The sequence below is a fragment of the Trachypithecus francoisi genome, unplaced genomic scaffold (assembly GCF_009764315.1).
Source record: "Trachypithecus francoisi isolate TF-2019V2 unplaced genomic scaffold, Tfra_2.0 Lachesis_group20, whole genome shotgun sequence".
Classification (NCBI taxonomy): domain Eukaryota; kingdom Metazoa; phylum Chordata; class Mammalia; order Primates; family Cercopithecidae; genus Trachypithecus; species Trachypithecus francoisi.
Genome location: NW_022681466.1, coordinates 7398080 through 7423674, shown reverse-complemented (window position 1 = coordinate 7423674; position 25595 = coordinate 7398080). Strand labels below are relative to the sequence as shown.

The following is a 25595-nucleotide window of genomic DNA, read 5'->3' as shown; positions in this document are numbered from 1 at the left end:
AGTCTGTGTCTATGTTCAGGGCACTTTGGAGACCCCACCATTGCATGAGGTGGCCAGAGTGACAGCATCAGTTGCTTTACTTTTTACCTTTTTCACTTTCTGCAGAAACAGAGAGATTACATCCTTGAAGGAGAGTCGGGGAAGGTGTCTAATCTTCAATACTTGCATAGGTAAGGGTTATTTTAATTTTTCTACTTTTAATATTGTTAAAATACCATTTGAACAAAAGAGTATATGTAATATTTATGTATATTTACATTTATAATTTCTTTTGTTGTTTTTTTTTTTTTTTTTGAGACAGGGTCTAGCTCTGTCGCCCAGGCTGGAGTGCAGTGATGTGATCTCAGCTCACTGCAGTCTCAACAGCCCGGGCTCAATCAGTCTTCTCACCTTAGCCTCCCACTGAGTAGCTGGGACTACAGGCATGCCCCACTACAACTGGCTAATTTTTTTATTTTTTTTTTGTAGAGATGGGGTTTTGCCATGTTGCCCGGGCTGGTCTCGAACTCCTGGACTCAAGCAATCTGCCTGTCTCAGCCTCCCACAGTGCTGAGATTATAGGTGTGAACCACTGCACCTGGCTTACATTTATAATTTCTTAATGCATAAAAATGCGAATGCATGTATGTCCATTTTATCAAATGAATATACATGCTATTTACATTTATTTATTTTATATACCTAATTTAAGATTTTTACATAGCTTAACTAGAACACAGCCAGGCACAGTGGCTCATGCCTGTAATCCCAGTACTTTAGGAGGTTGAGATAAATGGATTGCTTGAGCTCAAGAGTTTGAATTAGCTGGGTATGATGGTGCACACCTGTGGTCTCAGATACTCCAGAGGCTCGGGTGGGAGGATCCCCTGAGCCTGGGCAGTTCAAGGCTGCAGTCAGCCATGATCATGATCATGTCACTGCATTCCAGCCTGATACAGCCCTGACTCAAAATTCTCAAAAAAACAAAAACAAGAACACAACCAGTGTTTGAAGCTCCCTGCGGCCCTTTCCTCATTTCCTTCCACTCCTAGAGCTAACTGCTCTCCTTCCCAGTGCCAAACTCTGGAAATTGGTCTCTGTGTTTTGAATGTGTTACAGTTGTCCATTTCACATTGAAGTTTAATTTCAACTCAAGTTTAACTCCATCCAGAGTTTATTTTTGTGTAAGGTCAGGATCTGCTTCACTTTATTCCATAAAGACAGTAGGTTGTTCTAGTATGATTCATTGACTACTCCATCATCTCCCCACTGATCTGCAGCGCCAGCCCTGCCAGGCATGTGTCCCATTTTCTCCATGTGTGTTCTTTCTCTGAACTCTTCTGCTCCATTGATGTGTCTGTACTTGGACCAGCACAGTGCATTATAACTTTGTGCCAATGTCAGCATCTGATAGAGCAAGTCCTCCTCGCCAGGTCTGTCCTCAGGAGTATCTTGACTATTCTTGTTCCTTTCCTCTTTCATCATATATATTTTAAAGTCACATTGTCCCAGCAGTTTAGGCAGCCAAGGCAGGTGGACTACTTGAGTTCAGGCATTTAAGACCAGCCTGGGTGAAACCCCATCTCTGCAAAAAAAAAAAAAAAAATTTTTTTTTTTTGGACTGAGTCTCGCTCTGTCGTCCAGGCTGGAGTGTGGTGGCACGATCTCGGCTCACTGCAACCTCTGCCTCTCAGATTCAAGCAATTCTTGTGCCTCAGCCTCCCGGAGTAGCTGGAATTACAGGCACCCACCACCACGCCCAGCTAATTTTTTTGTTATTTTTAGTAGAGATGGGGTTTCACCATGTTGGTCAGGCTGGTCTTGAACTCCTGACCTCAAGTGATCTGCCCACCTCAGCCTCCCAAAGTGCTGGGATTACAGGCATGAGCCACCACGCCTGGCCAAAAAAAATTTTTTTATTAACCAGGCATGGTGGTATATGCCCATAAGTCCCAGCTACTTGGGAGGCTTTGGTGAGAGAATTGCCTGAGCCCACAAGATCTAGGCTGCAGTGAGCCATGACCCTGCTACTCCACTCCAGCCTGAACAACAGAGTGAGACTGTGTCTCAAATGAATAAAGTAAAATCACCTCGTCAAGTTTCTTTCTTTCTTTTTTTTTTTTTTGAGACAGAGTCTCGCTCTGTAGCCCAACCTGAAATGCAGTGACGTGATCTCAGCTCACTGCAACCTCAACCTTCCAAGTCCTGGTTCAAGCAATTCTCCTGCCTCAGCCTCCCAAGTAGCTGGGATTACAGGCACACGCCACCATTCTCAGCTAATTTTTTGTATGTTTAGAAGAGACAGGGTTTCACCATGTTGGCCAGGCTGGTCTTGAACTCTTGACCTCGTAATCTGCCTGCCTTGGCCTCCCAAAGTCCTGGGATTGCAGGCGTGAGCTACCGTGCCCAGCAAGTTTCATTTTTTAAAAAGAGATTCATTTTGTTTTACAGAAGAGAGGAAGAGTGACATATTTTTGGAATGGACAGGGAGAAGATTGTTAGTTGGGAAAATTCCACTTCCCATCAGATTCTCTTTTCCATCTGACCTTGAAATTGTGATTCTTAGTCACTGCTTGTAATTTATATGGTGAGCCTGACAATATCCTTAGCCATTCCCCTGCCCCTCTCCATATTCCTATAAGAGCAAAACCACAAAAACTCCCTTCTTTACCCTTAAACTTCACCTTAGGAGTTTTATTTTAGGTGAATGTCAAATTCACACGAAATGTCCTGCCAGAGGACTCAGCAAGAATGGCCCTTAAATGAGAAAGGTGAGGTTCCAGGAGGTTAAGTGATGTATTTGTAGTTAACAGCCACAAAGAATCAGGAGTTAGTCTGACTTCCTAACCTTGAAAAGACCCTTTGAAACATTCAACAAGGCTTAGGAGACTTGAAATTTTGAAGCCCTCTTGCCCGTGGATTCATTTTCCCACCTGAAGGTATAGCTGGTGTCACACCATCAGAGGCCAGCTTTGGGGTAAACTGAGGAATCAGGAATCAGGCTGCTTTTTTTATTCCCCCCCAAGACAGGATCTTTCTCTGTTGCCCAGGCTAGAGTGCAGTGGTACAGTCACAGCTTATCGCAGCTGCAACCTTCTGGGCTCAAGCAGTCCTCCCACCTCAGCCTCCCAAGTAGCTGGGACTATGTGTGCCACCATGCCCAACTAACTTTTTGTATTTTTTGTAGAGACAGGTTTTTCGCATGTTCAGGCTGGTCTTGAACTCCTGGACTCAAGCAGTTGTCTGCCGTGGCCTCCCAAAGTTTTGGGAATACAGGCATGAGCCCGATGCCCGGCCCAGCTTTTGTATTTCAGTAAACCTTTGGAAAGCTGTATCTAAATTCCCATATCGTTTTGTGTGTAATGTTTCTTTGTTTTGTGTCTGGTTTCTGCAAAGCTTTTTAGGAAAATCCATCTCATGACCTTCTCTCCTGTTTCTCAGAAGCATCCACCTTTAATTCGTTTAACACATTTCTGTGGGATTTACCTCAGTATCTCTAAATAACTTGCAGATTTGGGATTTCATCATTTTGTACCTTTCCACTGTTAACCCTGTCTCACTGTTCCACTCTGCTTCTCCCTGCCTTGACCCTTCCTGACTCCCACCTAACATTGCTGACACCATCTAAGAGCTCCTTTGTGTTCTCTGAATGTTTTGTTTTTGGTTTTTGAGACAGAGTTTTACTCTTGTGGCTCAGGCTGGAGTGCAAAGGTGTGATCTCGGCTCACCACAACCTCCGCCTCCTGGGTTCAAGCAATTCTCCTGTCTCAGCCTCCTGAGTAGCTGGTAAAACAGGCGCACACCACCACGCCCAGCTCATTTTTAGCCACTGCGCCTGGCTTTTTTTTTTTTGAGATGGAGTCTCGCTGTGTTGCCCAGGCTGGAGTGCAGTGGCGTGATCTCGGCTTACTGCGACCTCTGCCTCCCAGATTCAAGCCGTTCTCCTGACTCAGCCTCCCTAATAGCTGGGATTACAGGCGCATGCTACCATGCCTGGCTAATTTTTGTATTTTTTTGTAGAGATGGGGTTTTGCCATGTTGGCCAGGCTGGTCTTGAACTCCTGACCTCAAGTAATCCACCTGCCTCAGCCTCCCAAAGTGCTGGGATTATAGACATGAGCTACCGTGCCCAGCTGAATGTTATTTTTAAAGATAGAGTGTCTCATTCTAATTTCACAACTGTACAGCCTTCCATTATCTTTCTAGGGTTATTAATAATCATTTTTTGAAGTTCTTCTCACTGCAAAGTGTGGATTCTCCTGCTTGCTTGTTTTTCCCTCTTGGTTCTGGCCTCTTCCTTCTTGGTAGAGACTTTCCTTAATTAAATGTCTAGTGATCTTTGGTCATCCACTCCTGTTGAAGGGTGTGGCTTGTCAGATGCAAGCTTTACACATACACATGAGGCTCATCTTGGTGTGTCTGGCTCTGCCCTTCCACCAAGGACTCCAGCTCCAGAATCTTGTAGGGTTTCTGTTGCACTGCTCAGATCTCTGGGATATACCAGGCTGCTGTTGTTCTGGAAGCCGAGCAGAGAAGAGACCAATGGATCAGTGCTCAGAACTTGACAGTCCCTGGATCTTACGCTCATTTTGGAGCCCTTGGCCTCAGCTGTGCTGGTGTCCTCTGCCCACAGCATCTTTTGTATCCTCTCTAAGCTGTGGCCTCTGATCTGCTGGAGTGGGATGGGGCTCTAGAGACCGAAGTGCTGCTTAAACAGAGTTTAAACAGTTAACATGTTTTTAGCCCCAGATATTAAAAGGACTTGCCAGGTGATACAGTTAAAATAGTCTCTGCAGTTTATACACATGGTTAGTATGCATAACCACCCCAAGCGATTATACCTTGGTATTTTCTGAGCAGAGAAGGCCCTCAGATGAGTAGGAACAGCTGCAGTGGGAGGACACTGGCCTTGTAGTGTGAGCTAGTCAGGGAAGTAGGCCTTGCTCCAGAAACTGGCTCGCCATCCATGGCCCATCTCTTTTTTTTTTTTTTTTCATTTGAGACAAGGTCTCACTGTCACCCAGGCTGGAGTGCAGTGGTGCAATCTTGGCTCACTGCCACCTTTGCCTCCCGGGCTCAGGTGATCCTCCCACCTCAGCCTCCTGAGTAGCTGGGACCAGAGGCATGAGCCACCATACCTGGCCAATTTTTCTTTTTCTTTTTTCTTTTTTTTGAGATGGAATCTCACTCTGTCACCCAGGCTGGAGTGCAGTGGCGCGATCTCGGCACACTGAAAGTTCCACCTCCTGGGTTCACACTGTTCTCCTGCCTCAGCCTCCCAAGTAGCTGGGACTACAGGTGCCCGCCACCACACCTGGCTAATTTTTTGTACTTTTAGTATAGACAGGGTTTCACCATGTTAGCCAGGATGGTCTCGATCTCCTGATCTCATGATCCGCCTGCTGCAGCCTCCCAAAGTGCTGGGATCACAGGCATGAGCCACCACGCCCAGCCCCCTCCCCCCCGCTTTTTTTTTTTTGACACGGAGTCTCGCTCTGTCGCCCAGGCTGGAGTGCAGTGGCGTGATCGCGGCTCACTGCAAGCTCCGCCTCCTGGGTTCACACCATTCTCCTGCCTCAGCCTCCTGAGTAGCTGGGACTACAGGCACCGCCACCTCGCCCGGCTAGTTTTTTGTATTTTTTTTAGTAGAGATGGGGTTTCACCATGTTAGCCAGGATGGTCTCGATCTCCTGACCTCGTGATCCACCCATCTCGGCCTCCCAAAGTGCTGGGATTACAGGCTTGAGCCACCGCACTCGGCCCCCCCCCCTTTTTTTTTAATTTTAGAGTCAAGGTTTTGCTGTCTTGCTCAGGCTGGAGTGCAGTGGTGTGATCATAGCTCACTGCTGCCTTGAATACCCAGGCTCAAGCAATCTCCTGCCTCATGAGTTGCTGGAATCCCACTCTGCGTGTTTGTGTGTTTGTTTGTTTGTTTGTTTCCTCCACTGTGTGTTTCTTGAAAAAGGATGCGGAAGGTATAAATCAAGCTAAAAATCAAATTTTGTGATAAGGTCCTATACAGGTCCCCTGCAAACTTGCCACTGGATAGTAGCCAAATGGAGGGTCCATTGAAGCCCAGGCCAATTGCCCTGCTGTGGCCATACCCCCACCCGCCCCCCACTTCTTCTAGGTCAGCCCCAACTCATAGTGCAGTCCTCCACCCAGTTCCTCTGCTTCTCTGAGTATAACTTGAGTTGACTTATGGTGCATTCCAGCTACCTGACTTATATCAAGCTGTCAACGGCAATCAAGCGTAATGAGAACATGGCCAAAGGTCTGCAGAGGGCTCTGCTGCAGCAGCAGCCAGAGGATGACAGCAAGCGCTCCCCCCGGCCCCAGGACCTGATCCGGCTCTATGACATCATCTTACAGGTGACCGCTGAGGACCGGGAAGGCAAGGGCCTGTCATTTTCCTTTGCCCGTGTCGGGCACAAAATGACTTAACTTTGCATCACGAAAGGACTGTGACAAGCAGGACCTGTTAGTAGCTGGGAAAAGAAAGGTCTTACACCAGTTCTGCAGTCTGTGAGCCACTACCTCTCAGACATGTTGATCTGTAGAGAATAGTGACCCCAGGTCATCACTGAGCACTTCACCTGTGTAAGATGCTCCGAGGTGCCACAGAGCATCTGAGACCTGAGTCCATGCCATCTTGGCCCCCAGGGAGTTGGTCTGTCAGTAGGACTGTGAGACACACACAGTCAAGGCATCTGAGTAGATGCTAAGCAAAATAAAAGCTCAGAGCTGGAACAGATCCCTTCCAGCTGAGATGGGCCAAGAAGTCTCTGAAGGCAGGTGAGCTAAGAGTTGAGTTGTAAAGGACAAATATGTTTCCAAGATCAGAGAGGGGAATGGAGGTGACACCAGGTGTGGCTGCTGCCAGGTCACTTCACAGGCTTTTCCCCATTGTATGGACCTCGGGCTTTTTTTTTCTCACCCTTATCCGTTCTTACAAGGTCTTCTGTCAAAAATTCAATCTAAGATCTTCTCTTCATGAATTTTCTTGTTGCATCTGTTGTACAGAATCTGGTGGAATTGCTCCAGCTTCCTGGTTTAGAGGAAGACAAAGCCTTCCAGAAAGAGATAGGCCTCAAGACTCTGGTGTTCAAAGCTTACAGGTAACGTCCCATGGGATAGGCAGAGTTTTCCTCTGCCTCCCAGGTTCTGTAAGCACTGGGAGCATGACCCAGCACATAGCAGTTGGAATCGTTGGCCTTGAGTGTATGTGTTACCTTGCCTGTGATCACAGGAAGGTCAGCCCAGCATATTCAAGGGGAGTTTCTAAAGGCTGTGGCCAGTAGTGGCCAGTGATGATGTCTGCCGTTTGTCCAGGTCAGGGAGAGTGGAGCACACGTGTTAAACTTGGCTTCCTCGCTGGGCGCGTTGGCTCACACTTGTAATCCCAGAACTTTGGGAGGCCAAAGCGGGTGGGTCACCTGTGGTCGGGAGTTTGAGACCAGCCTGACCAACATGGAGAATCTCCATCTCCATTAAAACTACAAAATTAGCCGGGCGCGGTGGCTCACGCCTGTAATCCAGCACTTTGGGAGGCCGAGGCAGGTGGATCACAAGGTCAGGAGATGGAGACCATTCTGGCTAATACGGTGAAACCCCATCTCTACTAAAAATACAAAAAATAGCCGGGCGTGCTGGTGGGCGCCTGTAGTCCCAGCTACTCGGGAGGCTGAGGCAGGAGAATGACGTGAACCCGGGAGGCGGAGCTTACAGTGAGCCGAGATCGCGCCACTGCACTCCAGCCGGGGAGACAGCGAGACTCCGTCTCGGAAAAAAAAAAAAAAACAAAATTAGCCGGGCATGGTGATGCATGCCTATAATCCCAGCTACTCGGGAGGCTGAGGAAGGAGAATAGCTTGAACCCGGGAGGCAGAGGTTGCGGTGAGCCAAGATCACACCATTGCACTCCAGCCTGGGCGACAAGATTGAAACTCCATCTCAAAAAAAAAACTTGGGACCAGGCGTGGTGGCTCAAGCCTGTAATCCCAGCACTTTGGGAGGCCGAGGCGGGCAGATCACAAGGTCAGGAGATCGAGACCATCCTGGCTAACACGATGAAACCCCGTCTCTACTAAAAAATACAAAAAAAAAACTAGCCAGGCAAGGTGGTGGGCGCCTGTAGTCCCAGCTACTCGGGAGGCTGAGGCAGGAGAATGGCCGTAAACCTGAGAGGCGGAGCTTGCAGTGAGCCGAGATCCGGCCACCCCGCACTCCAGCCTGGGTGACGGAGCGAGACTCCGTCTCAAAAAAAAAAAAAAACTTGTCTTCCTGTACTTTCCTCCTCCCTCCCAGTGGAAAAGGGGCACGCCTTGAAAGGCCGTTAATTAGCGGAACCAGAGTGGCCAGTTCAAGGAACTTGAACTAACTCGGGATAAAGCTAAGCTCGGTTTCTTTTTTTTTTTTTTGGAGATGGAGTTTCACTCTTGTTGCCCATGTCGGCTCACCACAACCTCCGCCTCCTGGGTCCAAGCGATTCTTCTGCCTCAGCCTCCTGAGTAGCTGAGATTACAGGCATGCGCCACCACACCCAGCTAATTTTTTTTTATATTTTTAGTAGAGATGGGGTTTCTCCATGTTGGTCAGGCTGGTCTCGAACTCCCGACCTCGGGTGATTCACCCACCTCGGCCTCCCAAAGTGCTGGGAATACAGGTGTGAACCACCGTGCCCAGCCTAAACTCAGTTTCTTTTTTTTTTTTTTTTTTTTTGAGACGGAGTTTCGCTCTGTCGCCCAGACTGGAGTGCAGTGGCCAGATCTCAGCTCACTGCAAGCTCCGCCTCCCGGGTTTACGCCATTCTCCTGCCTCAGCCTCCCGAGTAGCTGGGACTACAGGCGCCCGGCTAGTTTTTTTGTATTTTTTAGTAGAGACGGGGTTTCGCCGTATTAGCCAGGATGGTCTCGATCTCCTGACCTCGTGATCTGCCCGTCTCGGCCTCCCAAAGTGCTGGGATTACAGGCTTGAGCCACCACGCCCGGCTAAACTCAGTTTCTTAAATGACTCGTGTCATTTATAACTTGGAAGTAGGGTGGGTAGCACAATGGGGCCCAGCCAGGATGGAAGGCAGAGCCCCATGCATTCTTGCCCTTCCTCTTCTGGCCCTCACATGCCAGTGTGCTCTGCTGCTCCAGCGTGCCCCATCTTCACTCCATGGCCCCTTCTGTCCTCTCAGGGACCAGCAGCGCTCAGTGTCTGCTGAGCCCAGGAGAGGAATTTGACTCAGAGAGAACCTTGTGTGGGTTTTGTGTTTGGAAAGCGATGAGCAGAGATGAATGATTGCGACTTGGGTGTGTGGATCCAGGTGGGATTTCTGTTTGGGCCGGGCAGCATTCTTCCTTCCTTCCTGTCCTGGCCTCGGCATGCTCCTTTTGGGAACTGTTTCTCCTCTGCAGGGTCAGTCAGTCAGTAAAAAACCATGGCTCACTGTTGGGCCTACCTGGGCGTTTCTGACTGCTGGGAAGCATCTCTGCAGGGTAGCCTACAAGTCTGAACACTTCCCATGAAGGGGGCTCCCATGCAGTGATCCCACGTTAAGAAACCTGTTACCAAATGTAAAATTTCACCTAAACTGCAAGGAAAGCCTTGGTCTTGGGTAATTGCTGCTTTAGAATATTGTGGCTCTTTTCCCCTCCCCATCAGGTGTTTTTTCATTGCTCAGTCCTATGTGCTGGTGAAGAAGTGGAGCGAAGCCCTTGTCCTGTATGATAGAGTCCTGAAATATGCAAACGAAGTAAATTCTGATGCTGGCGCCTTCAAGAACAGCCTAAAGGTGAGACGTTGGCCTCTCCTTGTTTGCAAGCCCTGGCAGGTTATGGAGTCGGCTGTGGAGGAGCTGCGAGGGTCCAACAGCTGGGCTCCACCTCAGGCTGGTCCTCCCTCGCTGCCCATGGGACCTGTTATAGCCCTGACTGCCCAGGAGCTGCAGGCTCTTATCACTCATGGCTGTGCTCCAGCCCTGAGGGGGATTTAGGTATGAAGAAGGGAAGGCATTTTTCTGATATAAAAGAAACAAAAACCACCACAGGAAAACCTGAAGTATTGCTCTCAGACTTGACTACATGTTGAAATCTCTTAGGAAGATTGTTTTCAAGGTAGATGTCTGGGTCGCACCCCAGAGATTGCGGTTCTCATCAGTGTGAGGGGTCTGAAGTGGGCATTGGGACTTTGAAAGGCCCTAGTGATTCTGACGTGCAGCGAAGTGAGAAGCACCGGTGAAGCCGTCCTGCAGGGCCTGTGCGAGAGCAGCAGCGCCAGCAGGGCCTGGCCAGGAATGCAGCCTGTCCCCTCCCACCTGGAACCTTCTGCTTGTTTTCTTTCTTTCTTTCTTTCTTTCTCTCTTTCGACAGGGTCTCACCATCACCCAGGCTGGAATGCAGTGGCACCATCATAGCTCACTGCAGCCTTGAACTCCCCAGCTCAAGTTACCCTCCCACCTCAGCCTCCTGAGTAGCTGGGACTACAGACATGAGCCACCATGCCAGGCCTATTTTTATTTTTTTGTAGAGATGGGGGGGTCTCATTATGTTGCCCAGGCAGGTCTTGAACTCCTGTCCTCAAGCAATCCTGCCTCTGCTTCCCAAAACCTTGGGATTGGAGGCATGAGCCACCATGCTGGCCAGTATCTGCATTTATTTTAACAAAATCCCCAGGCCATTTGGGGGTCCATTAAAGCTAAGGAAATGCTTGATCTAAAGAACATCCTGAGGGCTGGGCGCATTGGCTCACGCCTATAATCCCAGCAGTTTGGGAAGCTGAGGTGGGCAGATCACTTAAGGTAAGGAATTCGAGACCAGCCTGGGCAACATGGCGAAACCCTGTGTCTACAAAAATATAAAACATTAGCCAGGTGTGGTGGTGCACACCTGTAATCCCAGCTACTCGGGAAGCTGAGGCAGAAGAATCACTTGAACCTGGGAGGCAGAGGTTGCATGAGCCGAGATCACGCCACTGCACTCCAGCCTAAGTGACAAAGCAAGACTCCATCTCAAAATAAATAAACAAAGCGCAGCCGTGGAAGGCTTGCTTTGCTTTACTGTTTTTTTTTTTTTTTTTTTGAGGCGGAGTCTCGCTCTGTCGCCCGGACTGGAGTGCAGTGGCCGGATCTCAGCTCACTGCAAGCTCCGCCTCCCGGGTTTACGCCGTTCTCCTGCCTCAGCCTCCCGAGTAGCTGGGACTACAGGCGCCCGCCACCTCGCCCAGCTAGTTTTTGTATTTTTAGTAGAGACGGGGTTTCACCGTGTTAGCCAGGATTGTCTCGATCTCCTGACCTCGTGATCCGCCCTTCTTGGCCTCCCAAAGTGCTGGGATTACAGGCTTGAGCCACCGCGCCTGGCCTTTTTTTTTTTTTTAAGATGGAGGATCACTCTGTCTACCAGGCTAGAGTGCAGTGGCACGATCTTGGCTCACTGCAACTTCTGCCTCCCAGGTTCAAGCGATTCTCTTATCCCAGCCTCCCAAGTAGCTGGGACTATAGACATGTGCCACCAACCCCGGCTAATTTTTGTATTTTTAGTAGAGACAGTTTCACCATGTTGGCCAGGCTGGTCTCAAACTCCTGACCTCAAGTGATCCTCTGACCTCAGCCTCCCAAAGTGCTAGAATTACAGGCGTGAACCACCACGCCTGGTGCTTTACTGATTATTGAATGACGACTAGCTTCTTAAGCTTGTGGCCTACTGTGATGATACAGAACTTGTTACAACATCGGCTGGTCTAAGGAATCCATGTATATTTGACAAGTAGAGACCATTTAGGAAAGCAAGCACAGGTTCCTGTTGTTGATGGAGTCATGCCAGTGTAGGAGCTGCTGGATCCTGTGCAAGCTCAGAGGGGTGGAGAAGAGCTGTCTGCCTTCAGAGAGCTTGTAGTTTTGTTGTAGCCACAGACTGGCATGCAGGAGCCCACCTATGGATGCAGAAGAAGTAAAAGAGACCCCATGCAAAGGCAGAGTTAGGAAAGAGCAGAGGGATGTGGGCAGGTGGGGGTGACGGGCGTGGCAGTGTCACCACCGTGGAATATCATCTTGGGACACGGTGCAAACCAGTGTGGCCCTGATTTCATGTGCTGAATTGCTTTGTGGGGGAAGTGTCAGAGAATGAAGGCGGGAAGGGTTCTGTGGTATCCAGACCTTCTCGGGTTATTCCCAATATGCCAAGCAAGAGACTGAGGCCGGGAAAATTAATCGCCCTCGCTGAAGCAGTGGGATGTAATGACGAAGGCCCTTGAGCCAGATGGCACAGCCCTTTACCCCAGCCCGCTGCCACTTGGGGGCATGGCCGGCACATTGCCTAACCTCTCCATGCTTCCATTTTCTCATCTGTAAAATGGGAGTGCAAACTGCCTCAGGATTATTGAGAAGGTTAAGCTAGTGATTATGTAACCTGCTTAGAATAATGGCACACTGTTTTAGTGTATGATAAATTTATTAATATTATCAACATCATCTTTATTTCCAGGCATTATTACTTAAGCCGTGGCATAGCTTTTCCCATTTAAAACAGACTAGCATTTTTAGTTTTGTTTTGTTCTAATACGGAGAACCATTTAGAAAGTCTAAAGTAGCCGGGCGCGGTGGCTCAAGCCTGTAATCCCAGCACTTTGGGAGGCCGAGACGGGCGGATCACGAGGTCAGGAGATCGAGACCATCCTGGCTAACATGGTGAAACCCCGTCTCTACTAAAAAATACAAAAACTAGCCGGGCGACATGGCGGGCGCCTGTAGTCCCAGCTGCTTGGGAGGCTGAGGCAGGAGAATGGCGTAAACCCAGGAGGCGGAGCTTGCAGTGAGCTGAGACCCGGCCACTGCACTCCAGCCTGGGCGGCAGAGCGAGACTCCGTCTCAAAAAAAAAAAGAAAGTCTAAAGTCCTATGAAAATACCAGTGGGGTCGCTTAACTCAGGTTAGGTTGGTGTGCTCTGACCTGGCCCTGACTGGGGAGTACACGTTTTCTGAATCTTATAGGACCTACCTGACGTGCAAGAGCTCATCACTCAAGTGCGGTCGGAGAAGTGCTCCCTGCAGGCCGCAGCCATCCTTGGTGAGCCCCCTGCCTTGCCTTTGTATCCCCAGACTCTCCTTCCTGCCACTCCCCTTCTCTCCCACACCCCACACTACTGTTTTAAGGTTGAAAGGGTTGTCTCGGTTCATCTGTAAGAGGTTTCTTTTTCCTGGCCTTTACTTGTGCCAGCTGGGCGTCAGATCGTGTTGAAGCATTTCGAGATGCACTGTTACACTGGCCCTTCTCCCTGTTACTGTCCTCATGCAACTGTGCTGGCTTCACTGGGCCGACAGCATTGGATCTGGGATTGATCTGTTTATCTCCACCACTTCTCAGCGGGAGACAGGACTGGCTTCCCCACGTACTGGTTCCTTTTGCTTTTGGGATGTAGGGGCCACCTGTGTGATAGGCCTCATTTGTGAGTAGTGTGCTATTATAAATCATTGTTCTTACTGAATCCCTATGAAACTTTCAGATGGAAACGATGCTCATCAAACAGAGACCTCCTCTTCCCAAGTCAAGGACAATAAGGTAAGTCTGGGCTGTAGTTTTTGAGGATTACAAAGCAGGATTAGTAACAAACTAGAAATACATGCTCATTGTAGAGCAGTGGACCCTAAATTTCTAAGGAAACCCCCACCTCCCTCCCTTCTCTTACCCAGCCTCAAAGCTTCCTGCATAAAGCTTCCTAGATGTCAGATCATCCCCGGGAAGAGGGTTGAGGAACCTGTACCTGTACAGAGTAGCACCCGTGGGTAGGAGCTCTAACTCGTAACATGGCCAGCAGACCTGTACCCCAGGCCTAGCCTGCCCCTCTTTTAGCCTCTCTGGGTTTCAGTGACTCTGACTGCAAGACAGGGATGTGGTAGCCCCTCCTCGTAGGAGGCTGTCAGGATTGAGTGATTGAGTGAGATGGCGCCTGTAAAGCTCTGAACCAGGCAGTCGGCACTCAGGAAATGTTCACCAAGGGTGTTCTGTGACGGATGCCTACATACGTCTCTTTGATTTGACTTCCAGCCTCTGGTTGAACGGTTTGAGACATTCTGCCTGGACCCTTCCCTTGTCACCAAGCAAGCCAACCTTGTGCACTTCCCACCAGGCTTCCAGCCCATCCCTTGCAAGCCTTTGTTCTTTGACCTGGCCCTCAACCATGTGGCTTTCCCACCCCTTGAGGACAAGTTGGAACAGAAGACCAAGAGTGGCCTCACTGGATACATCAAGGGCATCTTTGGATTCAGGAGCTAACCAGGCTCTTCCTCAGGGGTGGGGGAGATTCTGACTCTTAATCTGTATTGTGAGAAAATCCCAGCAAGTTCCATGATATTAAATCCAGGTCTGCGTTGGCCCGGGGCAAGAGTTTAACATCTTCGGCCCTGCATTCCTACATCTTGTGTTTGTACACATTTTTAAACAGTGTGTTAGGAGAGCACCCTGTCGTCTTCTGGTAAATGTGTGCGGGGTCATCCTGTCTCCTGTGCCTCCTGGGAGAGGGGCCGCTGCTGTCTGGTGCCCTGTGAGCTGTGGTTGCCTTTGGTCAGTGATGCGTTCAGGAGGCCACACCAGGCACAGATGGGGCCTTGAAACGCTTTGTCATGCTTCTTCAGTACCATGGATTTGAAATGAACTCATCCTTGCTGTGAGCATCCAGGATCCCTTGAAAAGTTTATCTATGACTATGAAACTGGCAACGTCACCCCAGAATTACGGTCAGCCTTATTCCCCTTCACCTCCCAGTGAAGGCTAAGAAGTTTCAGACAAGCAGAGAGCTCTATTTTTAGAAGAAATATGTTACACTCAGAAATGATGAAACCAAATCTTATATTAAAAGGCAAAGATGATGGAGACTGTGCCCATTTCTTATGTGCTCTCCCTCATGTCCAGTCCCTGTTCTCTCCTCGGGAGCCTGGTTGTGTGAACCCAGTGAGGTCAAGTGTAACCTGACTTACCAGCAACTAGGTGTGGCTGATGCCAGATACAGATGTTAGAGGCACTATTTTTCAGGAGTTCCCAATGTGTAATTTTTTGATGCCATTACATTTTAATCCCCTTCTTTACTCCCCTTTTTTTCTTAGTCATCCCTTTTCACTTCTATTATAACATCAATAATAGAAGTCACAAAAACAATGTAAGAAAGCAAGGAATAAAAGTGATTTAAACATGCACCTGACACTTACGATTCCCTTTGGAAATCAAAACTCACCTGTCACATAGGAAAGAAAATTCACCACGAGAAATGTTGGCTTAGTTGTTTTCAGTTTTTGAGCAAATCCGATGGCTGGAAGAAAAGGCTGACTGGTTAAAAATCTGAGAGCATGGTTTCAGGATGGCATTGTAACTCCGCCAGGGCTCTCTTTGCCCGCTGCCCAGATGGAGCTGATTCATCAAAACAGGAATTGTAATAGAGAGAAAGTTTAATTCACACAGAGCCGGCTAAACAGGAGACTGGAGTTTGTTACTACTCAAATTGGTCTCCCTGAAAATTCAGAGACTGGGAATTTTAAGGATAATTTGATGGGTAGGGGGTCTGGAAGTGGGAAGTGCTGATTGGTCAGGTTGGAGATGAGGTCATAGGGAGTTGGAGATGAAGTCATAGGGAGTTGAAGCTGGCCTCTTGTGCTGAGTTGGTTTCCTGGGCGAGGGCCACAAGACCAGATGAGCCAGTCTGGATGGATGGTGCCAGCTGATCCATAGAGTGCAGGGTCTGAAAAATATCTCAAGCACCATTCTTAGGTTTTACAACAGTGATGTCATCCCTAGGAGCAACTGGGAAGGTTCAGAATCTTGTGGCCTCTGGCTGCATGACTCCTAAACCATAATTTCAATTCTCGTGGCTAATTTGTTAGTCCTCCAAAGGCAGTCTAGTCCCCAGGCAAGAAGGAGGTTTATTTCCGGAAAGTGCTGTTACCATCTTTGTTTCAAAGTTAAACAGTTAAACTGTAAGCTTCTCCCAAAGTTAGTTCAGCTTATTCCCAGGAACGAACAAGGACAGCTTGGAGATTAGAAGCAAGATAGAGGCTGGGCGCAGTGGCTCACACCTTTAATCCCAGCACTTTGGGAGGCCGAGGCGGGCGAATCACAAGGTCAGGAGATCGAGACTGTCCTGGCTAACTTGGTGAAACCCCGTCTCTACTAAAAAACACAAAAAATTGCCGGGCGCGGTGGCTCAAGCCTGTAATCCCAGCACTTTGGGAGGCCGAGACGGGCGGATCACGAGGTCAGGAGATCGAGACCATCCTGGCTAACACGGTGAAACCCTGTCTCTACTAAAAAATACAAAAAACTAGCCGGGCGAGGTGGCGGGCGCCTGTAGTCCCAGCTCCTCGGGAGGCTGAGGCAGGAGAATGGCGTAAACCGGGAGGCGGAGCTTGCAGTGAGCTGAGATCCGGCCACTGCACTCCAGCCTGGGCGATAGAGCGAGACTCCGTCTCAAAAAAAAAAAAAAAAATACAAAAAATTAGCTGGGCATGGTGGTGGGCGCCTGTAGTCCCAGCTACTCGGAGGCTGAGGCAGGAGAATGGCGTGAACTGGGAGGCGGAGCTTGCAGTGAGCCGAGATCGCACCACTGCACTCCAGCCTGGGCGACATCTCAAAAAAAAAAAAAAAAAAAAAACAAGATGGAGTGGGTTAGGCCAGACCTTTAATCTCACCATTAGAATTTTTGAAAAGGTGGTTTTGGAATGCCACTGTGGGCTTGGCTGTGCCTCTTGTTTTCCCAGTAAGTTGCGGGAGGGAAGGCTAAGAGCTAGAAAGGATGGTTTGTACCAGACTTCTTGTTAGAATTGGGTGGTGGCTTGGAACCTTGAGACGCTCGAAGAGGGGCCTTAACCCCTGGGATTTGTTTTGGGTTGGAGAGCCTCAGGAAGCTGGGGTTTTTCTAACTGAAAGTTTCATCATCTATGCCATATAAATTTAGGACTATCCTCACCCCTCCTTCTGAAAATACAGCACAGATAGGCTGGACACAGTGGCTTAACGCTTCTAATCCCAGCACTTTGGGATACTGAGGCAGGCAGATCACTTGAGGCCAGAAGTTCGAGACCAGCCTGGGCAACATGGCAAGACCTTGTCTCTACCAAAAAAAAAATTTTGTTTAAAGAAAAATATATATAGCACAGATGATTAGTCTCAGGTCCTTGTCCATTCATGTCCTCATCCTCCTCTCAGGGTCATCTGCCAAGATTCTGCACCTCCCTTGTCTTGTCTCTGTGCTGACAGCCGTGCTGTCCTCCAGCTCCAAGAACCCAGTTCCAGGCCCTGCTGTGCAGCAGTCTCAGGCCTGCCTCAGGCCGTTGCCTGCAGCATCGTGAAGGGGACGGGCATGGGGAACCGCTCATCCTCCTGGAAGATGTCCCTTTTTCCTGCCCACAGCCCTCCCAGCCTCTCCCACTACAGTGCTGGCCTCAGTGGCGACCCAGGACCTATAAACTAGGGATGGAGGCGAATCCTGACTGCACCTTTTCTTCTCAGGTTGCCTAATGCTTTGTCTTGGGGCCACACTACAAATTCCATTCCTCTCAGTGCTCCTTCCAGGCGCTCTGAGCAGCATTGGCTGTTACCGGCCAGTGATGCTGTTTAGTGTTAAAAGCAGGTGTTTACATAAGAAGACAGATCTGGCAGGGCCAAGGTCTCCGGCGAGCTTGCACATCCCTTCACGTGGGACTCTTGGACATTAAGCAGGCTGTGTCATGGGGGACAGAGCGCCAGATGCAGGACCCCCTCCTGTCCTCAGGCCCTGGGAAGCGGCTCTGCCTCTGATGGGAGCAGGTTTCAAGCAGGTCCTTACTGCCCCTGTACCCTGCAGGCTGTTCGCTAGGGGTTTTCACAGAAAGACACTTCGGAGGCCACTCGGTCCTGCCTTCCCGTGGAGCAGGACATGCAGTTGAGGCCCCGTGGGCTGCGAATGCGTCTTCTTCCAAGTGGGTGTTCCATGTTGTGCTGGCTCCAGTCCCTCCTCCAGGATGGACTCTGGTGCTGTCAGCAAGCTCTGAACCTAGAGGAGGCTTCTGTCTCCAACATCAAGAGAGGACAAGGAGATGTCTCAGTTCAGTCTCCTTATACTTTTATTTATTTATTTAGAGACAGAGTCTCGCTCTGTCGCCCAGGCTGGAGTGCAGTGGCACGATCTCAGCTCACTGCAGCCTCTGCCTCCCGGGTTCAAGCTATTCTCCTGCCTCAATCGCCCAAGTAGCTGGGACTACAGGTGCATGCCATCATGCCCAGCTAATATTTGTATTTTTAGTAGAAGTGGAGTTTCACTGTGTTGGGCAGGCTGTTCTCGAACTCCCGGCCTCAAGTGTTCCACCTGCCTCGACCTCCCAAAGTGCTAGGATTACAGGAGTGAGCCACTGCGCCTGGCCCAGTCTCATACTTTTAAAGCCTGCCCAAGGTCTGCTGTGGCTGTGATCATGGTTTCTTTCCTTTTCTTTTCTCTTTTTTTTTTTTTTGTTTTTTTTTTGAGACCGAGTCTTGCTCTGTCGCCTGGCTGGAGTGCAGTGGTGCGATCTCGGCTCACTGCAACCTCCGCCTCCCATTCAAGTGATTCTCGTGCCTCAGACTTCTGAGTAGCTAGGATTACAGGTGCCCACCAGCACGCCCAGCCAATTTTTTGTATTTTTAGTAAGACAGGGTTTCACTATGTTGGCCAGGTTGGTCTCAAATGCCTGACCTCGTGATCCACCCACCTCGGCCTCCCAAAGTGCTGGGATTACAGGCATGAGCCACCACACCTGGCCCTTTTTTTTTTTTTTTTTTTTTTGAGATGGAGTCTCACACTGTCACCCTGGCTGGAGTGCAGTGGCATGATCTTGGCTCACTGCAACCTCCGCCTCCCATTCAAGTGATTCTCATGCCTCAGACTTCTGAGTAGCTGGGATTACAGGTGCCCACCAGCACGCCCAGCCAATTTTTTGTATTTTTAGTAAGACAGGGTTTCACTATGTTGGCCAGGTTGGTCTCAAATGCCTGACCTCGTGATCCACCCGCCTCAGCCTCCCAAAGTGCTGGGATTACAGGCATGAGCCACCGTTCCCGGCCGAAGTGATCATGGTTTCTATTCTCTGTTCCAGGCAAGCCCTACCAGGCCTGCTGGGTGACGGTCAGGAGCGCGAGGTGGCTGAGGATGGCACTGGCCTTTGCTGCTGGGTCTCCTGTCCATTCCTCTCTTCCCGAATGTTGTTTGGATGTGCTGTCTCTTCTCTGGTTTTACGTTAAATCAGTGAGAACTCTTGGATTCCTGTTTGAAATGAAACAGTGCCTGGCTTGGTTCCGACTCCTTCCCCTGGTGGCAACCTGAGCCTGTCACCGCGACTGTGAGGTGACAGCCTGTGATGACAACCCATAGCGGCCCTGGGCCATAGCGGGGACTTTCTTCCCAAAAGCAGAGGTGGAGGCCGCACCCCCCTAGGAGAGGAAGGCCGACGCCAGGGACTCTGCGGGTGGGACTGTGCTGTGTTCATTGTCATCGCTGTGGCAGTGCTAATTTTTCACATACGAGGTGTCGGTCGTTAGTCACACACAAAAAAGCTAATTGATCACAGAATTCTAAACAGCACAATTCTGTCTGCAGCCTTGAAAAGCTTGGGACATTTAGAGGTCTAGGAAAATATCCAAAGATAGCAAAAATATGTGTTGGTTCTAATTTTTTGTTTGAAGACACTTGTTGCTACGGAGGAGATGGAAAGCAGATTTAGCTGTAGAATTTATCGATGTTCCAAAGCAAAGAGAATAAATTGGAAATTGCCTGCATCCTGACAACACCAACTGGAAGAATCCAACCTGTTGTTCTGTTAGATGTTAGAGACACTTGGGAGCAGGATGTGGGAGGGGCCGTGGCTGGGGGCACCGCCCAGAGCCAGCTGGGGTGGCAGGCTGTGTGCGTTGCACAGAGTAGACAGGCCCTGGCCTCTGGGTCCACCCTCTGCTCTAAGCACCATCTGGCACAGAGTGAGGGGCTCTACAAGCATCCACTAGAGGTATTATTATTATTATTCCGAGATGAGGTTTCACTCTTGTTGCCCACACTGGAGTGCAGTGGTGCAATCTCAGCTCACTGCAACCTCCGCCTCCCAGGTTCAAGCAATTCTTCTGCCTCAGCCTCCCAAGTAGCTGGGAATACAGGTGTGTGACACCACGTGTGGCTAAATTTTTTTTAGTAGAGACAGGGTTTCACCATGTTGGTCAGGCTGGTCTCAAACTCCTGACCTCAAGTGATTCCACCTGCCTTGGCCTCCCAAAGTGCTGGGATTACAGGCATGAGCCACCTCACCTGGCCAATTTTTTGTATTTTTAGTAGAGACAGGGTTTCACCATGTTGGTCAGGCTGGTCTTGAACTCCTGACCTCAGGTGATCCACCCACCTCAGCCTCCGTAAGTGCTAGGATTACAGGCTTGAGCCACTGCACCTGGCCTAGAGGTATTATTATTTGGTACAGACTAAAGAAAATATCTCAAACAGCCGGGCATGGTGGTGCATGCTTGTAGTCCCATCTACTTAGGAGGCTGAGGTGGGAGGATCGCTGGAGCCCAGGAGGTCAAGGCTGCAATGAGCTATAATCACACCACTCACCGAATTCCAGCCTGGGTGACAGAGTGAGACCCTACCTCAGAAAAAAAAAAAAAAAAAAAGTATCTCACATGACAAATACTGATGGAATATTTGTGAGGACCTTTTCAGACTGTTAGGGTACTCTGATCTGAGGCTGGTGGCCTGGCGTTTGGCTTGTGCTCCAGATTCCTGTATCACCTTAGCTCACTAGAGGCTATTATCTGCTGAGCTGCTCTGCACTGGTCCTGAGACCCATAGAGAACTTCTTCAAGGCAGTCAGGGTTTTCTCCTCCAGCCATCCTTTTGTGGTGGCAATTTTGTGTTGGGAATGGGAGCCTTGCTTGTCCATGGTCACTGCCCGCGGCAGATGGTTTTGTTTGCCTTCATTAACTGCAACTCTCTGTTCTCACGCACCACTCAGGGTTGAACGAATCCTCACCACTTGGAAAAGAACCACATCCTTTCTGCTAGGCCAAATTTCCCCTGGATCTTTTTTTTTTTTTTTTTTGAGATGGAGTTTTGCTCTTGTTGCTGGAGTACAATGGCACGATCTCGGCTCACCACACCCTCCGCCTCCCGCGTTCAAGTGATTCTCCCGCCTTAGCCTCCTGAGTAGCTGGGATTACAGTCATGTGCCACCATGCCCAGCTAATTTTTGTATTTTTAGTAGGGACGAGGTTTCACCATGTTGGACAGGCTGGTCTCAAACTCCTGACCTCAGGTGATCCGCAACCTCGGCCCTGCAAAGTGCTCCCCCAGGGATCTTCTGACCTAGCAATCCAGCTATGACAGGCAGGTACCTGGGCTGGTGAAAGCTGAGTAACGTTAGCCGCAGCTCATCTGTGGAATGGAGACGGGTGTGGCTGTGCAAAGGGCTGGCCAGGCAGTGCCTCCCATGCTGCCTGAGAAGAGGTGTGAGGCAGACAGAGCAGGTGCCCAGGATCCTCTGAGTTCGTGGATCTCTGCCCTGTGCTTACTAATCCATTGCCTCTGAGCACACTCCAGCTCCTGTATGACAAGGGCAGCTGCGTCTCAAAGTTGCTGGGAGGAGACAGTGAGGAGGTTCCCCCAAAACGTTCTGAATCCCAAGAGAGTGTGGGACTGCTGTACCCTGAGTCGATGGGCACACATAGCTGAGAGAGCCTTCCACTCAGCCAGACTGTGTCCTTGTCTTCTCCTTCTCAGGAAGTCTTCCTAAATCTATGCAATGCCATTCAGACAATAGTTTGGGTCTGATGAGCCGCTGTGTGTGCTGGGCAGTTTAACCTCCCCTTTCCAGCTTCCTGACAATAGAGAAATCAGGCAGCTATGAGAACTGCTTGTTCCTTCGTTTTCATGTTTGTCTGTTTGTTTTATAAACCTTTTCCTCCCTCTGACCAGTGAACAGTGCCAGATGCTACCAGACCCCTGCTGCTGCAGTGCAGCCAGCAGAACGTTTTCTCAAGCGGCCACACGGGTCATTATCTTGGCATGGACAGTTAGCTGGCTGCCTCCATCAGACCTGCACTTCTCCAAAATAGGGCTGCAGGTCCCCAGACCTGGCTAGTAAGGATAGCTATTATCTTAAAGGTGGCAGAGAGGCCCAGAGCCCTTGGGTCTACCAGTTCCTGAGCAGGACTGGCTGAGGTGCAGACTTCTGGAATGCAGGGATGGCTCATGCACCAGGTGGCTGCAGGGGCTGGGGAGTGGACTGCACCAGCACCAGTCCTACAGCTGAACTGAGGCTGGTGCTGTGGGTCCCCTTTCTCCCAGGGAAAAGGGATGGTTCAGAGTGAGGGACAGATACCCTAAGGTAGCCTTGGTTTTGAGGATTCCAGGGGCTCCCTCTGTGTTTTCTTGCCATTTAGTATGAGGAATTCTGCCTGCTCTCTTAACACACACAAGGCTTGGTTGTTTTCTGGTTTTTGGACTTTTTGTAGTTGCTTCCTCTAAACCTTCCCTGTCAAAGTCCCAAAAGCAATCACTAGCCCCTGTTCCTCCCCACGCTTGTCCGGTTAGGCAAGCTGTGCTACCTTTTGCTTCTCTCTAGGCTGACCTGGGCATTTCATTTCTTTTTATCAGACTTGCTAGGCAGACTCACAGCCCAAAGAGCCTCCTCCAGGTGGCCCTGCAGATTCCTGGGCCACAGCCTCTGCCCCCTAACCCTGTACCTGCAGACAATGAAACGAGGCTGTTTCCTTGAACCCCCAGTCCGCCAGATTGTGCTCCTCTAGGCCCAGCTGGAGGAGGGCACCTCTGCTTTGCTCAGCGGGCCAAGGGAGTGAAGGGAAGAGGTCCTCACTCAACCTCGGTGCAAGGGTCTGGCAGCGGAGCTTTTGTACAAACAGGGCAATTTCCTGAGAGAGCAAAGCCTCGCCTCATCGGGAACACATGGGCGCCTGGCAGCTTACGGCTCCTGGGGCAAAGGAGGCAATTACCACCATCTGCCTCAGCAGGGAGAAGAATGCCTCCCCACAGGAGCCCTGAAGCTGGAGGAGAGAGTGGGCACCAGAGGACTTAACTGCTGGCACACTTGCCAAGTGGTCACACCGTGGCCGGGCTGCACATGTGCCCAGCTGTGTCAGGCAGTCTTGGAGCCGAGAGTCTCACTGTTTTTGGTCTGATCAGACCTCTTGCTCAGGTCCTGAGCTGGGTGAGCTGCCAGTTGCCCACATCAGCGTGGAGCTCCAGGCGCAAGGAGTGAGTAAGCTGCCGCACAAAGTCATGGCTGGTAGAGGGCTGAGCAGCGCCAAGGATCGTTTCATCTCTAACCTCTCAGTCCACCAAGGAGCAATCCAGGGCCAGGTGAAGGGAAGGACTCACCAGGTCCTCAAAGTGGAGAGATGCCCTCTTTGTATGCATGCCTTAATTTTGTTTTTTTTTGTTTTTTTTTTGAGACGGAGTCTCACTCTGTTGCACATTTTGGAGTGCAGTGGCGCAATCTCGGCTCACTGCAAGCTACGCCTCCCGGGTTCACGCCATTCTCCTGCCTCAGCCTCCCGAGTAGCTGGGATTACAGGTGCCCACCACCACACCGGGCTAATTTTTGTATTTTTAGTAGAGATGAGGTTTCACCATGTTAATCAGGTTGGTCTTGAACTCCTGACCTCGTGATCTGCCCGTCTTGGCTTCTGAAAGTGCCGGGATTACAGGCATGAGCCACTGCACCCAGCCGTTTTACATTCTTTTTCCATAGTATGTCTTTGAAGTCTGGCATGAATTTTGCACATAGAATATATCTCACTTCGTCCGGGCACCTTCAAATGCACTACAGCGACACACAGCAGGGCCTGTGGTTGCAGAAACCTACGCTGAGGGTCTTGATCCAGGCAGTCAGCCCCATCTTGGCCTTTTAGATAAAGGGCTCCTTTCTCTCCAAAGGGTGAGACCAGAGGTGAAGCACAAAGATAGCCATGCTCCACTCTGTGTCCCTGTCCTTTCTCCTGTTTTCTTCTGGGGCCAGGGTTGCCGCCATCTGACAGGAGCATCCCACAGTGAGAGACCGCCTCAGGGCTCCGGGTGTTCCTGCCTGCCGCCTGGCAGCCCATATCAGAGGAGCCGGGCCTGATTTGATCCGGCATGAGAAGATCACGCCAGGAAGTCAGCTCTTGTTTTTCTTGCAGTGTATCAGCCCTTAATCTCCCAGGCGTGTGGGGGCCCCCTGCAGTGCTCATTTCCTTCCTGGAGGGCTTCTGCAGAGGCGACCATGCTCGAGTGTTCCAGACCTCAGGCTCGCTGCCCTCTGCCCAGGGCACCTCCCCCTGCAGAGCTCAGGGACCTCGCCTGGCTGCTCTCCGTCTGAAGTCTGGACACCTGTCCCCAGGGCCCCACTTCCAATGACTGCCACCTCCCAGGGAGGGGCCTAGCTCAAAGGTGAAGCAGCCGGGCTCGGTGGCTCATGCCTGTAATCCCAGCACTTTGGGAGGCTGAGGTGGGTGGATCACCTGAGGTCAGGAGTTGGAGAACAGCCTGGCCAACATGGTGATACAAAAATTAACAGGTGTGGTGGCATGCACCTGTAGTCGCAGCTACTCAGGAGGCTGAGACAGGAGAATCACTTGAACCTGGGAGGCAGAGGTTGCAGTGAGCCGAGATGGTGCCAGCGCACTCCAGCCTGGGAGACAGAGCGACACTCGGTCTCAAAAAAAAAGGTGAGTCAGGGAGGCCGGGGTGAGGCTGGCGTTGGCCCCGTAGTCATTCACACAAACGGCTCCTTTCTGAAGACAGTTGATTGCAGGCATGCAATGAGTGGTTAGAAGACAAGTGTCACCAGGAATAAAGGGGGAGCAGGCTGGGGCAGAGGCTGAGCGGCCTGTCATCTCTGGTGCCATCTCACTCATCACATGGGCTGGGAGCCGAGGACACTGGAGACCACTTTGTTTCCTCATCGCTGTCAGAGGCCGCCGCTGCCCTCCCCACCCCCACTGCCCCTGTCAGCTCCTCCACCTCCAGGAATGGGGGTCTCCTGCATCCCCTCTCCACGGCCGAGTTCAGGGACTTCCCATGAGATTCAGCCAAAAAGGGTGCAGGACTTTTTTATCCCATGGGGGCCTGAGGCCGGTACCAGGTGTCAGTCCCTGGTCTCCCCCGTCTGCTGGGGACCTTTCTCTCCTGCCAGGCTGTGTTTTGTCCTCAGCAAGGCCTTCCAGGATGTCCAGGTGATGTCACCCAGTCAGCCTGTTCCATCCCCTGACTCCCTCTCAAGCCCTCCTTCCACTAAAACCGCAGGGGTTTCAGGAACGACCTGGAAAGTGACGCCACCTCCAAAGAAGGGGCCCGTTACGCTGGGCCAGTGAAATGAGCGCCTGGAAAGGGGGGTGGCATCACCCCCTTCTTTTTTTTTTTTTTTTAGAGACGGAGTCTCGCTCTGTCGCCCAGGCTGGAGTGTGGAGTGCAGTGGCTGGATCTCAGCTCACTGCAAGCTCCGCCTCCCGGGTTTACGCCATTCTCCTGCCTCAGCCTCCCAAGTAGCTGAGACTACAGGCACCCACCACCTCGCCCGGCTAGATTTTTGTACTTTTTAGTAGAGACGGGGTTTCACCGTGTTAGCCAGGATGGTCTCGATCTCCTGACCTCGTGATCCGC

General features: G+C 50.5%; 1 protein-coding gene across 1 annotated transcript in view; it reads left to right on the top strand.

Annotated features, from left to right (window-relative positions):
• Positions 1-14832, top strand: part of SRP68 (signal recognition particle 68) — a 47281-nt gene extending 32449 nt beyond the window's left edge. The window contains exons 10-16 of the mRNA XM_033182256.1: positions 106-170; positions 6195-6351; positions 7003-7097; positions 9631-9760; positions 12952-13027; positions 13464-13519; positions 14006-14832. Coding sequence (XP_033038147.1) covers positions 106-170; positions 6195-6351; positions 7003-7097; positions 9631-9760; positions 12952-13027; positions 13464-13519; positions 14006-14233 — 807 coding nt within the window. The 3' untranslated portion in view covers positions 14234-14832. The remainder of the gene's footprint in view (positions 1-105; positions 171-6194; positions 6352-7002; positions 7098-9630; positions 9761-12951; positions 13028-13463; positions 13520-14005) is intronic.
• Positions 14833-25595: the final 10763 nt, after the last annotated feature.